At 35.7% G+C, this 14411-nt stretch overlaps 4 protein-coding genes across 5 annotated transcripts; 3 read left to right on the top strand and 1 right to left on the bottom strand.

The window, feature by feature from the left end:
• On the top strand, window positions 3878-5889 carry LOC104733605 (MATH domain-containing protein At5g43560). The gene is given in 9 exon segments (XM_019233596.1): window positions 3878-3941; window positions 4280-4345; window positions 4438-4506; window positions 4581-4705; window positions 4876-4989; window positions 5086-5097; window positions 5099-5566; window positions 5667-5813; window positions 5815-5889. Coding segments are annotated over 9 exon segments (1140 nt in total).
• On the top strand, window positions 6905-9063 carry LOC104732033. The gene has a single exon (XM_010451561.2). It carries the CDS (start codon window positions 6921-6923, stop codon window positions 9060-9062), a length of 2142 nt encoding a protein of 713 aa, XP_010449863.1. The 5' UTR covers window positions 6905-6920; the 3' UTR covers window position 9063.
• Window positions 9170-11023, top strand: LOC104732032. Its single transcript, XM_010451560.2, has 8 exons — window positions 9170-9502; window positions 9573-9703; window positions 9854-9931; window positions 10021-10065; window positions 10173-10217; window positions 10310-10361; window positions 10443-10539; window positions 10770-11023. Exons 1-8 carry the CDS (start codon window positions 9202-9204, stop codon window positions 10933-10935), a joined length of 915 nt encoding a protein of 304 aa, XP_010449862.1. The 5' UTR covers window positions 9170-9201; the 3' UTR covers window positions 10936-11023.
• LOC104732031 lies at window positions 11689-14387 on the bottom strand. 2 transcript variants are annotated; one of them, XM_010451559.1, is made up of 6 exons: window positions 14120-14387; window positions 13588-13690; window positions 13319-13437; window positions 12735-12911; window positions 12283-12572; window positions 11689-12228 (listed from the first exon to the last, which is right to left on the bottom strand). In XM_010451559.1, the coding sequence occupies exons 1-6, from the start codon at window positions 14204-14206 to the stop codon at window positions 11757-11759; spliced, it is 1248 nt and encodes a 415-aa protein (XP_010449861.1). In that variant the 5' UTR covers window positions 14207-14387; the 3' UTR covers window positions 11689-11756. The 2 variants fall into 2 exon arrangements, with proteins under 2 accessions (XP_010449861.1, XP_010449859.1); XM_010451557.1 differs by having other exon boundaries at window positions 11689-12572.

Raw genomic sequence — 14411 nt, 5'->3', positions numbered from 1 at the left:
AAAAAAAAAAAAAAAAAAAAAACATGCACGATCTTAAAGCCTAAACCTATAATAATTTTTCATCTTTTTCAAATTTTAATCTTTTATGCATGTAAGTTGTAAAATGTAGAAACGATTACGTACACATTGATTATATGTGTCTAACAGTTTTATATTCCTACTTTATAATTCTTTTGGGATTGTTTAATTTACTCAAACAGTATTAGTGTATCTGTTAAAAAAATAATCTTAACAGTTAATTTTTATCTTTCTGTTCTATTCCCAATTTTATATGTAAGTTATGAAATTTAGAACCCATTTGTACAGCAGATGTGTCTATAAATATATAGAATATAACCAAATTTCTTCGTTTTGAGTATCCCTAATTAAATAAAAATGTCGAAGTATTAATAAGCTGTATCATTCCCTAGAAGCAGCCCCTAGAACTATCCTAAACATACAAATTGCAATAGTTATAGATCATTTGAAGAGATTAGTAGTCGTCTAATTACAAAAGTATGTATGGGCCGTGTATGATCATTAGAACTTGAACCGTAACCTCCACATTGGTAAAGAGTTAAAAACAGGTTTGAGAAAATGGAGTTTGCTAAAAACAGTCAGGGTTGAGGATTGAGACATAAAAAGTGATTTCGCTGTTCTACTCACGTCATCTTGCGTGCACGGTGCACATGTATGTGCCTTGATTCTTTTATGCTGTATACTATTTCTGGTAACCTTTCTTTATTTTCTCGTAGCATGTCATCAACAAGAATCAAAAAGTACAATAAACTAAATAAATAGATCATGCATACACAATTTTAAAATATAACAGCACAAATGTCATCACACATATACTATTCGTATACCTTAAACTCATAACCGTAACCATTCACGTAGAATGAATTGTAAGCATGTTTTTTATTTGTTGTGAGCTGATTATAATTTCCCTCATTTTCTAAAATTTTCTCCTCTCAATTATTACTTAATTTATACGTATAAAGAAGAAAGGTAAGTCCCTGAATTGTATTTTCTTATTTTTTAATTTTTTTATCGAGTCTTCATGTCATTACTTAGGTTCCACGAATTTAAACTACTAAAATAATCCTATAACTTCGTAAAAACAAATTTGTTTTCGAAAAATGGTTCATGAACCTTAATGACGGATACAAATCACAATGTTGTTTATATTTTGTAACCTTGCGTCTGTAGACTGTAGGTGATATATTTACGTATGTATGAGGTAAAACCGTAAAAGGTAAACACACAATTGTAAAAGCATTAAATATGCCACACACACACACATCACATTTATCAAGTAATACAGTTCGTATGTAATGTTGTAAGATTAGGATTTATGTGTAATATATAGTAATGGAGTTGATCAAATTAATACTTTCTTCTTAATGTATACAACTCGTACACACATTTTATATCATATTTGTGATACCATGAGCGAGCGACCACAATGCTAGATGTACTGATGACCTTTGAACTATTAGCATTTTACAAACAAATAAGCTTTCGCTCATTTTTCTATCACCTCTACACAGAGTTGAGATTGCCATAAATAATATAAAGTCCATAGCTGTAACACAAACTAATGTATGTGCTCTCAAAAGTAATTAATGAAATAGACTTTGGTTTTTTACATCGATAATATGTACGTATATGAGACCTGATTAACGAATTAGATGGCCTCCACTAGTGAATTCCTAATATAGTATATGAAATGTGTCTTTTTTTTTTTTTCAAATGCAATGTGTCTATGATCATCACATGAAATAATATCTCAATAGGGATAGTGGGTATATAAGAATTAATTAACAGTGATTAGCATTTTATGAAAATTTGATCAAAGAAATATCTCTTGATTCTTGTATATACACCTTAATTAACCAACATATATATATATGTATGTGCACTCAAACATGCACAAAAAGAGTGAAGTAAGTCAATGTTTGTGTCTTTAAAAAACGTGAAGTAAAAAGCATCTCTCTCTCTCTCTGAATTCGCATTCTCCGCCACCAACCGCTATGGAATATGAGGTTTGCCTCTCGGAGCTCGAGGATAACGAAACATGTCGGGTTTTGCCATACTGCAACCATATGTTTCACATTGACTGTACTGATATGTGGTTTCATTCTCATTCCATTTGTCCTCTCTGCCGACCACTCGTGGATCCTTTCGCCGGAGGAGTTAAATCGATGGCAGAGAAAGTCTTGGTCTCCCAGTGAGGACCGAAGTTCACGACCTGATTTGTTGAACGTGTGTTTATTGTGACTGCCACGTGGACATATATCAATGGTCTTAATTTATGTATGTTCTTTCTTTTCCTTAGTTTATTAGACTTTTTAGGAGTTTAAGATGCATGCAAGTAAAAGAAAATACTTTCTCCATTTCTTCTAAAAAATATTAATTACTCTAGTTACCTAATCTAGTTTTAACGCATTAAACGTTTGCTTTGCTTGTCAACACATTTTTCAATGTCTCGTATACAGAAGTGATAATGCATGGTTCTATCTACATGGATTTTTTTTGGTTGATTAGTAGTAATCAATTAGTATCTCCTAAACGAGTAGATAGCACTTGTATGGATTTTTTTGGTTGGTTTGTAATAATCAATTAGTATCTCCATCAAATTTTATCCATCAAAACGAAAAAAACATATTTATGACATTATAAGTATCCTCGTCTATTTTTCATCATTGTTGTTAATTTCCTTTGATTTTTTTTTATCTAATATATATAAGGGGTAGTTTTGGAATAATTGACATTTATTTATAAAATGCATAAATAGAAAAATGTTTAAATAATTATCTTTTATTTCTAATTTTCTTTAAACTATTAGATGATATAAGTTTTATTAGAAATCTAAGCAAAGTAAACAAACCAAAATAATCTCTCCATTACTGTTTATCAGTTTATGTATCGGAGATATTCATTTGTTGGTGTGAGAAAAGTTTAGTTGTAGGGTATGCGCTCTGGATATAAGGGATAGTTTCAGAATAGTTGACATTTATTTATAAAATGCATAAACAGAAAAATGTTTAAATATTTATTTTTTATTTCTAGTTTTCTTTAAACTATTAGATGAATAGTAACAAAAAATTTTGATATAAATTTTATTAGAAATCTAAGCAAAGTAAACAAACCAAAATAATCTCTCCATTACTGTTTATCAGTTTATGTATCGGAAATATTCATTTGTTGGTGTGAGAAAAGTTTAGTTGTAGGGTATGCGCTCTAGATGTTACACCTAAAAGCGCTAAAGTGCATCCGTAAGGGTCACGGTTTTTTAACAGTTTTCTTTTTGTTATGAATCAAATTTTAGCAGGAATATTCTCAAAATCATTATTCGTATACATTTCACTACTTCTTAAATCTTCAATTTCATTTTCATATTTCGTTGACTATTTGTTCATCAAACGAATTGGAAGATTTGTTTCTCGAGAAAAGATTTGTAGATCTTCTTTACCATAATTGTATAATAATATTTATATTTTATAGATCTTCTATAACTGATCTAAGAATTTTTACTCCGTGATATTAGCAATTTTTCTTTTCCTTTTTTGTTGATTGTGTCAATATTAGCTACAGTACTTCGTATATCTTATTACAGTAGGGGGCGATTAAGCTTCTTTCAGCTCTGCTCTTCGTGTAAGTGTTTTTTTCTACATTTTAAAGATTGACTTTTAGGGTTTACTTGTTATCGGATTTGGGAATTTTTGGTGTTACGATTTGGTCCCTAGATTCGTACGTCTAATAATCTTATGGTATTTATTACGTTCGCTTCATAATTCGATCTGTGCCATGTCTATAAAATTATTGTAATAAGGCTGTCATCCGTAAGATCAATCCTACACTTAATCCTTATTTCCGTAGTTTGGAGGCGAGAGATATGTCCGAGATCACTAATGAAACTTCCGGAGAGGGCACTTTGACTAACAACATTCAAGATTATGGTTAGTATTTTCTTTTTTTCTTTTCTTTTGGGCAAACCGGTTTGTATTTTCATTCTTTGATTACACAAGTATTTAAATTGCTCGAAAATTGTTATATAATTCCTAGGATCAAGTCCATCTGAACTATATGGGACATTTACATGGAAGATTAAGAAATTTACACAAATCAATGAGCGAGAGATCCGTAGCAATACTTTTGAAATTGGTGGACACAGATGGTATGTGAAATGACATATTCATTTTCATAATAATTAAGGTTGAAACTTTGTAAATTTTGTATGCTTTTTTGTTTTCTTTATTCTTTACCTATGACAGGTATTTGTTAGTTTATCCAGGAGGGTATGATGTTACCAACCATCTCTCTCTCTTTCTATGTGTTGCAAACTATGAGAAACTTCATCCAGGTATAAGTATTTTTGTTTATTCTGTTTTATCTCTCTCGATTTGTAAACCTTTTATCATCATCATTTAGGTTAATTATAACATTCTGAAACAGGTTGGAGTCATTTAGCTCTGTTTACTGTAGCTGTGGAGCATACAAATCCAAAGAAATCGAAGTCTTCAGGTTATTTTCTGTATCTTTTAACTTTATTTGAATCAGTATGATAACGCAGACAAACTGAACACGTTTCTTCGCAGATACGGTTCACCAGTTTTGGAAGAAAGAGCATGATTGGGGATGGAAACAGTTTAGTGAGTTACCAAGATTACATGATGGATTCATAAATAAGTTTGGTGATCTTGTATTTAAAGCTCAAGTTCAAGTAATTAGGTAAATGCCAAGATTTTAAGTATGATATGTCTTGAGTGATATATATGTATCTATCTAGCCACACTATTCCATGCATGCCACCATTAACGTTGAACCAATTTTTCTTAATTCTTGTAGAGAGTGTGTGAACCGACCTTTTCCTTGCATTGATGGTCAGTATAGGAAGGAACTTGTTAGAGTTTATTTCAAATCTGTAGAGGAAAAGTTCCGGAGCTTTGTGGAAGAGAAAAGAAGCAAGTTTGTGAAGTTGTTTGACGACAAAACCCGATGGAGGAGGTAATTTTTTCATGTTTGTTTCCTTAAAAGTTTGAGCAACTTTGATCGATAACTATACAAGGAAATGTTTTTTTTTTGTTAATTTTCATGGTGTAGCTTATGTGCCTTTTGGTTAAAGATGAAACCAACTTCGAGGCTCGAGATGTCTCGAGAGAATAAGGATGTGATTCTAAAACTAGTTGTGAAACACTTCTTCATCAAGAACGAACTTACATCCACTTTGGTGATGGACTTCTTGTTTTATGGGTTAAAGTCTCTTAAAGAGAATAAGAGCCATTTAGAAAGACTTGTAAAAGTGGTTGTGAAAGAATTGATCCGCAGTAACCAAGTTGAGTCCGCTATGAAGAGTCTTGAAGACTCCACTAAGAATGACAGAGAAAATGATGACAAAGAACTCGCTTTGAGCACTCTTGATGAAGACGAAACTAAGACTGAGAGAACAACTGATGCCAATAAGTTTCCAGCTGTAATTGCTAACGTGGACAATGATATGTGTATTGTCAAAGAACCGATGTTACTTCTAAAGAGATTTGTTCTTGCGCCATTGCCTGAAATGGGTTCTCCAAAGCTTGTGCAGGTTAGTTTTCAGCTTCTATATAGCTCCACACCTATTAGAAAAAATTACTTGTACGTACATGCTGATAATATTTTTTCTTTTCTTTTCAAAATTTCTTTAGCTTAGGAGTGCTGCATCACAGAATGATATGGAGCCCGATGAGAAGCAATTAGCTGATTTTGGTAGATTGGCTTTGGAGGTATTTGTTCTTGACCATATCTTCTGCAACAAAATTGAATTCGCATACGAAGACGCTATTGCATTGGATAAGGCAGGAAGAGCTTATTCATGAAGAAGAGCTTATAGATAAAGTAAAAAAATGTTTTGTTGGGAAAAAAAAATGAATGATTTCTATTTTAAGTGTCTTATTTATTTATTTGTAGAATGTTCTGGATTTTAAGACATTTTAAGATAAGCTTTCTAGTTTTTAATTATGTGATAAAACCTAAGAAGAAAATGGTGGTTATTGTTTTTTTTTTTCTCCTTAACTCGTTAGATTCTTATACATTGACTAGCATATATATTCTGTCTTTGATAGTCCACTAGTGTATCGTTTTAACTTTCTAAGCAAATTTAGTTTTAACTTAAAGTATGTGCTGATATATGGTTTAATATGATAGTTGAGTTTTTCTGTAATATTGTTCGTTACATCTTTGTTAATTAACAAAACTAAATCAGTGGTATATATATCTAGTTATCTACCATGAGTTACACATTGGATGAGACATTTTGCTGAAATGTCACAATTACACTTGGTTCCTTTGGTCAAAAAAGGAGGTTATGATACAATACAAGTCAGTCTTGAAGCAAAGTTTTGGCTTATTTTAATCAGTCTTTTCTGTTGTTTATTTAGTTTCAAACTTTCAATTAATGAAGAAGCATGAGAATTGAAAACTAACAAGGAGCCCTATAGTATCTCTAGTTCAACCATAACTGAACTAGGACTAAAACACTCATCAGGGCTAAACTTAAAAATCGTATGTTAATAGTGCTATACATATAGTTAGAAATTCAAGGTTTTGGTTCACTTTTGTCACCTTCCTACTAGCTACTAGTCTACTACTATAAAAGCTAAATTTATTAATTCTCTTTAAAATCTTCACTCACACGTCACAAACTGCAATCACTGAAGTGATTACTAAATTAATGAAAAGCTTTTGGGATATTTTAACATAAAACAAAATTATTTTCTTCTATTTATTTTATTAGTTTCTTCTTTTTTTTTCCTCCCAATTTTTCAGTTACCAAAATAAAGGACATGTTCCACTGTACCAAGCAACATTGCTTCCTTCACGCTTTGACCCTATAAGTTCAAACTTTAACAAAAACAAAAATAAAAACAAAATTCTCCATTTTCAATCTTTCTTCTTCTCCAATGGGTTCAACATCCATTAATGAAGATCTCGTTGAAGAGAGAGAAGAACTCATGGTGTCTTACAGTGAAAACAACAGTCAACCTATGATTAAAAAAGCTCACTTTTTGAAACACTGTGTCACCTCCATTGAAGGTATGCTTCGTCCAGCTTCTTGTCCTGAGTTAAAAGCTTCGTCTTTGTGTGTTTCCTTTCGTGGGTGGAGGTTACCCAACAAAAAGTTTCAGTTTTGGGCTAAAAAAATGGCTGCTTTACACAAACCCACTTGGTTAAAATCTGGGATCTTTGAAGCAATCAAGGCATCCACTTACAAAATCCACAAAAACCCGTCTTTGATTCTCTCCCTAGCTCAGAACTGGTGTCCTGATACCAATACCTTTGTGTTCCCTTGGGGTGAAGCAACCATAACCCTCGAAGATGTGAATGTGCTTCTGGGGTTTTCGGTTTTGGGTTCGTCTGTATTTGTATGTGCTCCTCTTGAGAGCTCAGGGACGAGAGAAGCAGTGGAGAAACTGGAGGAACGAGAGGAGGAGGGTATGAGTCAGGATTCATGGATTTCAAGCTTTGTAGATGATGAAATGGAGCATGAAGCATTTCTTGTGTTGTGGCTTTCGAAATTTGTGTTTCCAGACAAGTTAGGCCGTTCGGTTAACAGTGATGTTTTCCCTATAGCTGTTCGTCTAGCCAGAGGTGAAAGGGTTGCTTTAGCTCCTGCTGTTCTTGCAAATCTATACCATGATTTGAGTCAAATCTGTGCTTTAGCCTCTACGAAAAACGTTTATCCCAATTCTCTGTTTAAGCTTGTCCAAGTATGGATATGGGAGAGGTTCAAGAGTATAAGACCAGAAGCTAAGGTGATACCTTGGGGCAAACCAAGAATTGCTCAATGGAGTGGTCTGAAACAGAGATTTGGGAATGCAGGACTGATACTTTTTGATGGTAATTTTGATTGGCGTCCCTATACTGAACCTTTGGAGAATTGGAACCTACCTCGGTTTTACCTTGAAGATGCTAAGTGGGTGAGGATTGGTGAGAGTCTTGATTGTGATGATGATGATGTGTTTGAGTCGTTTGCTAGATGTGTGAGAGTTTCTAAGCTTGTTGGTATTGGTTTAGTAGAGAACTACTATCCAAACCGAGTAGCGATGCAATTCGGATTGGCGCAAGATGTTCCTGTTTTGGCTACAAATCACAGCAGAAACTCCACAAAACAAGAAGCATGGGATGATTACAACACATCTCTTGATGGTTTAAGGCTATACATTCCTTCTCGTCTTGCCACAGCTTCAGTTACTTCAAGATACCGAGACTGGTGGACGAAATCTGTTTCAGAGATGCGGAAAGAATCGACCGAAACTTTCAATGTAAGCAGTACAGTTGATCATTATGATGATAGTGATGATGATATACTTGTTAAGGTATTGCCATTGAGCCAAATCCTTGAGAAGCAGAAAGCCAAGCAGTCGCCAAACAAGAGACGCAAGCGAGCTTGTGAGGATGATGAGAGTGCTGATACAGAAGATGATGATAACATGACCATTAATGATCAGAGGGTCAAATCTAGGAAGAAGTGTAGTGATCATGTAGAGAATACTGAAGGAGAAAGAAGTAGACTTGAAGTAGATAACAACAATGTTTCAGGCCTTCCTCAAAAGCTTGCTTATGGAGATGAGACTGTAGCAACAGAGCAAAAGAATGATGAAAAGAACTCCTCAAGTTCATCTGATGAAGATGATGTTACTGATGCTGAAAGATTGAAGCAGAGAAAGCTCGCAACCATTGCTCAGAGGATCAAATATAGAAAGCAGTGGGCCAAAATGGAGAATACTGAAGGAGAAAGAAGTAGACTTGGAGTGGAGAAAAATGTTCAAGGTCTTCCTCAAAAGCTTAATGATGAGACTGTAGCAACAAAAGAAACAGAGCAAAAGACTGAATCAGTAAGCACAACCCCTTCAAAGCCTTCCAATGGACCAGCAGCTGAGAAGCAAGAAGATGATGATGAGAGATTGAAGCAGAGAAAGCTTGCAATAGAGGAGCTAGCATTGAAGATGGAAGCTCGTATATTGAAAGTACAGAACACATTGGCCAAGATCAAACAATGGAAACTCGGAAGAACTCACACCAAAACTCCAGTTTCTGCTTAAGATTGGCTTCTATGCAAAAAAAAAAAAAAATGAAAACTTTTGGTATTTTTAGTGGAATTAGTTAAAAAAAAAATCGTATTTTTACTATTTACAATAAAGCCACTTCACATTTCTTCTATCGTCTTCGTCTTCTTCTCCAATGACTGCTCTCTCACTCACACTCACACTCACATCGTTACCATTCTCCTACGCGCTTTCCTCGACTACGTGCAAATCACGAGCCTCTCCTCCACGTATCACCGCCGTCTCGTTGTTGAATTCTACCAGAAGATCGGAGCTTCGACAAGATCGTCGACGATCAATTGAAGCAGCCATGTCTGGTGACATCCGCAGTTCTGATTTGTCGCAGGTGATGGAATTGGAAGATGAATCTGATTTCGAGAAGCTTCTCTCATCGGATAATCGGATCTCCATAACAGGCTTCGGTTCTCTTCTCTCTGGTTCGTACACTTCCCTTCTTCGTTTTGTGTTATCATCGGAATCATTTCATTGATTTGGTTGCTTTAACAGAGAGAAGCGCGAGGAGTACATTTCCAGATTTGGAGAACTTCAGAATCGCGAAACTGCAAGGATTCAGAAGAGTTTTCGCACACTCAGCTCCGATCTTCTTCGAGCGTGGCATCGCAAATCCTGTAACTAAGGTTTCTCATTCGATTTCTTCTTATTCTCAGAATTGGTTCTGTATTGGAAAAATGGAGCTAGCTAGAAACTGATTCTGAAACTTGTATGAAATGAATCATAGATTGTAGTTGTAGATATTGATTGTGATGATTGTGATGAAATGAAACCAGGAGATTTCAAGTTTGAGTGTAGAGCCATGTGAAGGAGAGAGTCTTGTGGTAACTGTCTTTGAGATCAAAACCTCTGAGGTATACCTAAAGATAACTTAAGTGCTTCACTCTTTTGTTACAAAGTAATATGTATTCTTCTTGACGGTTTTGATACACCAAACACACAGATTCCGGCTTTTATACGAAGGGAGCTTGAGTTCAGGTTTCTTGCTGTGAGTTACTAGTTCCTTTGTCTTCTTCTAGTAGTTCCAAGATATTCAGTGATAGATATGTCTCATTGTGTGTCACACTGCTAATACGTTTTCCTTTACACATATAGGTTGTTCCTGAAACATTGGAAGGCAAACCTTACACCAATTCTGCGGTTCGTCTTTGTTTAAACGAATCTTTGTTCTCAGTGACATTTCTTTTGTTTGTTTACTCTTTGCCAAGTCTGAGTTTTTGAGGCATGAACAGGTACTTTGTGGTCGATACAGTGATGAGGAGTTTCTCCAGATTAGATGCAAAGGTTGGATAGGTCCTTCCAAGTCTATCTAAGTGTCTCAAATTTTGAAGTTTTAGAATTTATTCATGTTTTGTTTTTCTGCAGGAGACAAAGAGATTTACTTTCAACATTATGGAAGATTCAACATCGAGAAGATATGGCGCGACGACATCTTACCTTGTCGTCTCTATCTAAGACACTGGTACACACTCTCCTTACTTTATCTAACTTTGAAGCTAAATGATCAGTTTAAACAACCGTAACTTGTTTCAAATGAAACTGAGAGAAACATGTGTTGGCTCAAACAACAACTAATACTGTTTAACCAAAACTTAGTTCTTGAACTTTTGGTAGTTGGATAGAAATCTCGTAGCTTCCTCTATATCTGGATTTAAAAAAATTTACATGTTGAAGATTCTCTTGTGTTTGCAGTGTGTTGGCTGCTAAAAATCTGGGAGATGAAGCTTACAATAACTTTCTGGATCATACATTCTTGGGAGATAGAAAAACAACCATCAGAGAGTATTTAAGTACCACAGGGTCTGGTATCATGGAAGAAGAACCACCGGAGGCTCTCAGGTCTAGATATGGAGGTTGATCAAAAACCAAAGATGTAAAGATGATTGTTCTATCAAATTTGAAACTATTAAAATAAATAAATAGACTGATAGGTGTTAATGTTTTAATATTGACAGCTTTAATTTAACTATTTTAAATGAAGAAAATATGTTATGGTTGTCCCTTAAATCCGAGTTAAAAAGAAAAAAAAAAACATCAACAAACCCACATCGGAAGTTTTGAGAAAAAGGGTGAATCTTTGGGGCTATAAAAAGAAACGCGTTTTCTCATTTTATGTAACCCGTTTCTGTCAGAGGTGAAGGATGATCCGTCAATGATCGTTTAGAGACGGCGGATCGTGCCGGCACAGAATTTGACGAACATTATAAAGGCGAGTGGGCCTTGCCTTACTTTGGTTGGGCCTGCCCGTCAATTTTTGGAAGCCTCGATTATCGAGGCTCTGCTGAAACGAAATTAATATAGAAACTTCACCTAACCGGATCAACCCGATGAAAACTGAACCAGTCTGAACCACATTTGATGTCCCTTAATTATTTTTCATTTAGGCATTCACCATATTGCCATCAAATCGAACTGAAAACTGAGTCTAAACTATGAACTACTGTAATGGATCTTCATGAAACCAGTGAATATGCATCAAATTTAAGTGGAGGCTATTGTTTCAGAGTTAGATCATCACAATAAAGGTATGAAAAATGTTGAACAGTGAGCAACAAGGATAAACACAACCAAGAATTTTGTTATTCCATTAATATCTCTGTACATTTGAGGGAAAACAATGTAAACTCTGTGTATAAAATATTTATAATGTACAGTTGACTTGATGAGGTGAGGGGAAGCTCATGAAGAGTGTGGATCACACTCGAGCTCAGTAATTAAGAGTTCCATCATCTTTTTATACATTGGCATATAATGATCATTTATCATTGTTCTCGATAGCCTAATCTTTCTATACAGTTCTCTTGGCGTCTCATATAACCTTACACGCTCCACTGTCGTCGTCGTTCCCACCACCATCACTTCATCACGTTCTGTTTCAGACTCTGTCTCAGTCACTGACACTATGTGCATTATCTTACCTGGCGGGTAAAACCGTTGGTCCTCTAACAAGTCCACTGAAGATGCTGAAACTGGACTCTGGTTCTGTCCTGTGGAGGAATCTCCCCCGCCCGTAATTACAGTCTCTTCCTCTGTTATCTCCTTTGCTGCTGCTGCTTCTTCCTCCATGGCTTCACTGTCTCTTTCGTTCTCCTGTCGAGTCAACTCTTTGTCCAGTTCATCCCATAGCTCGCCTTCTGTCACGTCTTCTTCTATTGAAGATGTTTCAGCAATGACTTGGTCGATTGAAATCAATGGCTCTTCTTCTTCTTCATCTTCTTCTTCTGCATCCTCACGTTCTGATTCGCTGCTGCTTGATGAAGAACAATGGTCTGTTTTCTTGTGACCTTTACGATCTATCACTACGGTTTCAGCCAGTAAAGCCTCAGTGCTTCTTCTTTCGGGTATAAGAGCGGATGCTTCCGGCAAGTCTGTGACTTTAGAGTTAAGTTGGGAGCTAATAGCTCTACGGCGTGGTCCTATGCAAGACCATGATGAGAGAGTTGAACGGGTCTGCACAACAGCATGCGCTACATCTTGGGCACGCTTTAGCATAACCTGAACAAATTTTCCACCATTAATCATTCATCAACATCATCATGAAAAAAGAAATACTTGTTCACGAATCTATATATTTAGTTGTTCCACATACACACTTCACTCATAAAGCCGCAACCATTTTGGCTCATGATAATTGTATTGTTTTACAACAGATTTTACCTGAGTGCCGCTTGAGACAGGCCGCAAAATCGCCCCAGCACCAGCCACTTTTGCTTTTGCACTAGCTATAGAGGGCAAACGAGATCCTATAGCAGTTGCAGACCGATAAACAACACTAAGGACCCTAGTGTGTTCAACCTGATCACGCAGGTCATTTGACCATGAGGACGAGGTTACCTGCCACCAAATAGAAGAAAAAAAGGATCTTATCTGTGTCAAAAATGAGTTACATATACTACTTTACGAGAAAATTTGAACCACGCTTGCAAAAGTGGATACAAACTAGAGAATCATGGCCAGGAGGAACCCACAGAAATCACGATTAAGAGCTAAGACCATTGATGCACTTGTGCCAAAAAGTGAAAATATCTACGATGTCTGAAAAGTCTATGAATCATTTAGCAGGGGAAAGATGATATCTCTATAGATATCTCTCGATGGCAGTACCTATTTAAGCATGTTAGGTTTGACATACCATGGTTAGCAATATATTGTACCATTTCAGGACCATTTACTCTGATGGTGGAAAAGGATAAATTCCGTGATATTAGCATTCACATACATAGGAAAAGCAGGTCACATACCTCAGAACGAAGGTCATCGACTGAAGCAGCAGAGAATGTTGGGACTAGATCAGATCCATTGATAATAGTAGTAATGAAGTGCTTGCCTGATTCTGCTAAATCCCAAGTCATACAAGCAGCTGCAAGTTGTTCGATAAAAAGTTCAGTGCAAAGCATTGTAACAATCAGAACTAACTGCATATAAAGAGTTTGGTGATTCAAATTAAGAAACAGGAGCAGATGACATAAAAGACAAGCAAATACCACCATTACTCCTAAATTGGGTGTACCTGGTGCAAAAGTGAAGCAAGTAGCCGAGGCAAACTCTTTTTGCTCCCGCAGAATATATGTTAGAAGTGAAGCCGTCCCACCCCCAAGAGAATGACCTACGATCTGAAACAATATATGCTCCTTAGAAACGATACAGTAGAAAAGGACAACCTATTTCAACAGTGAAATTCTAAAGAACATTCTATAACACGGATGCTTAAATGAATTGAGATTAGAACTTGAGTATTAGTTAAATAGACTCTGATGTTTTTGTACATTTTATCATCTGAAATATGATTACTGTGACAGATGCGGAGATCCTACATAATATCCGGGAATGCAACTGGGAAGAGTACTTCTGTCCCAAATGAAAGTTAGAAGGAAAAATATGATCTGAATGATCACATGAGTAAATGACATACTTTTTTTCTAAGTCATCTACACCTATCGGTAGTTAATCTAGCAGTCTAACGAGACAAAGAATTAGTTAAAACAGAAGACGTAGTAGTAATCTGTAAATCAATAATGTATGGCTAAATACAGAGCATTTACCTGAACCTTGAAACTAGGATTCTCATCAAGGGCCTTGAGGAGGCAAGGAACACTAAGTTTAGCAATCCATCGAGCTGCAGCAACCATTCCACAATGTGCATAACCTAAAACTAAGTTACTTAGCCCACCATCATGCAAAACTGAATGATGGAAAGGGACCACTGCACCAGTTGCTGCTGTCAATGTATCTTTAATGCTATGAGTGCCACGGATCAATAGCAGGATACATTTTGATTTGCAATCTCGTATAATCGTGAAGGCAGGCTGCATAATCTGCAGGGTTCCCAAGATA

The sequence above is a fragment of the Camelina sativa genome, chromosome 12, assembly GCF_000633955.1.
Source record: "Camelina sativa cultivar DH55 chromosome 12, Cs, whole genome shotgun sequence".
In the NCBI taxonomy this organism is placed as follows: Eukaryota; Viridiplantae; Streptophyta; class Magnoliopsida; order Brassicales; family Brassicaceae; genus Camelina; species Camelina sativa.
Note: the sequence above shows the minus strand (reverse complement) of the source record. Positions and strands in the feature narration are given on the sequence as shown.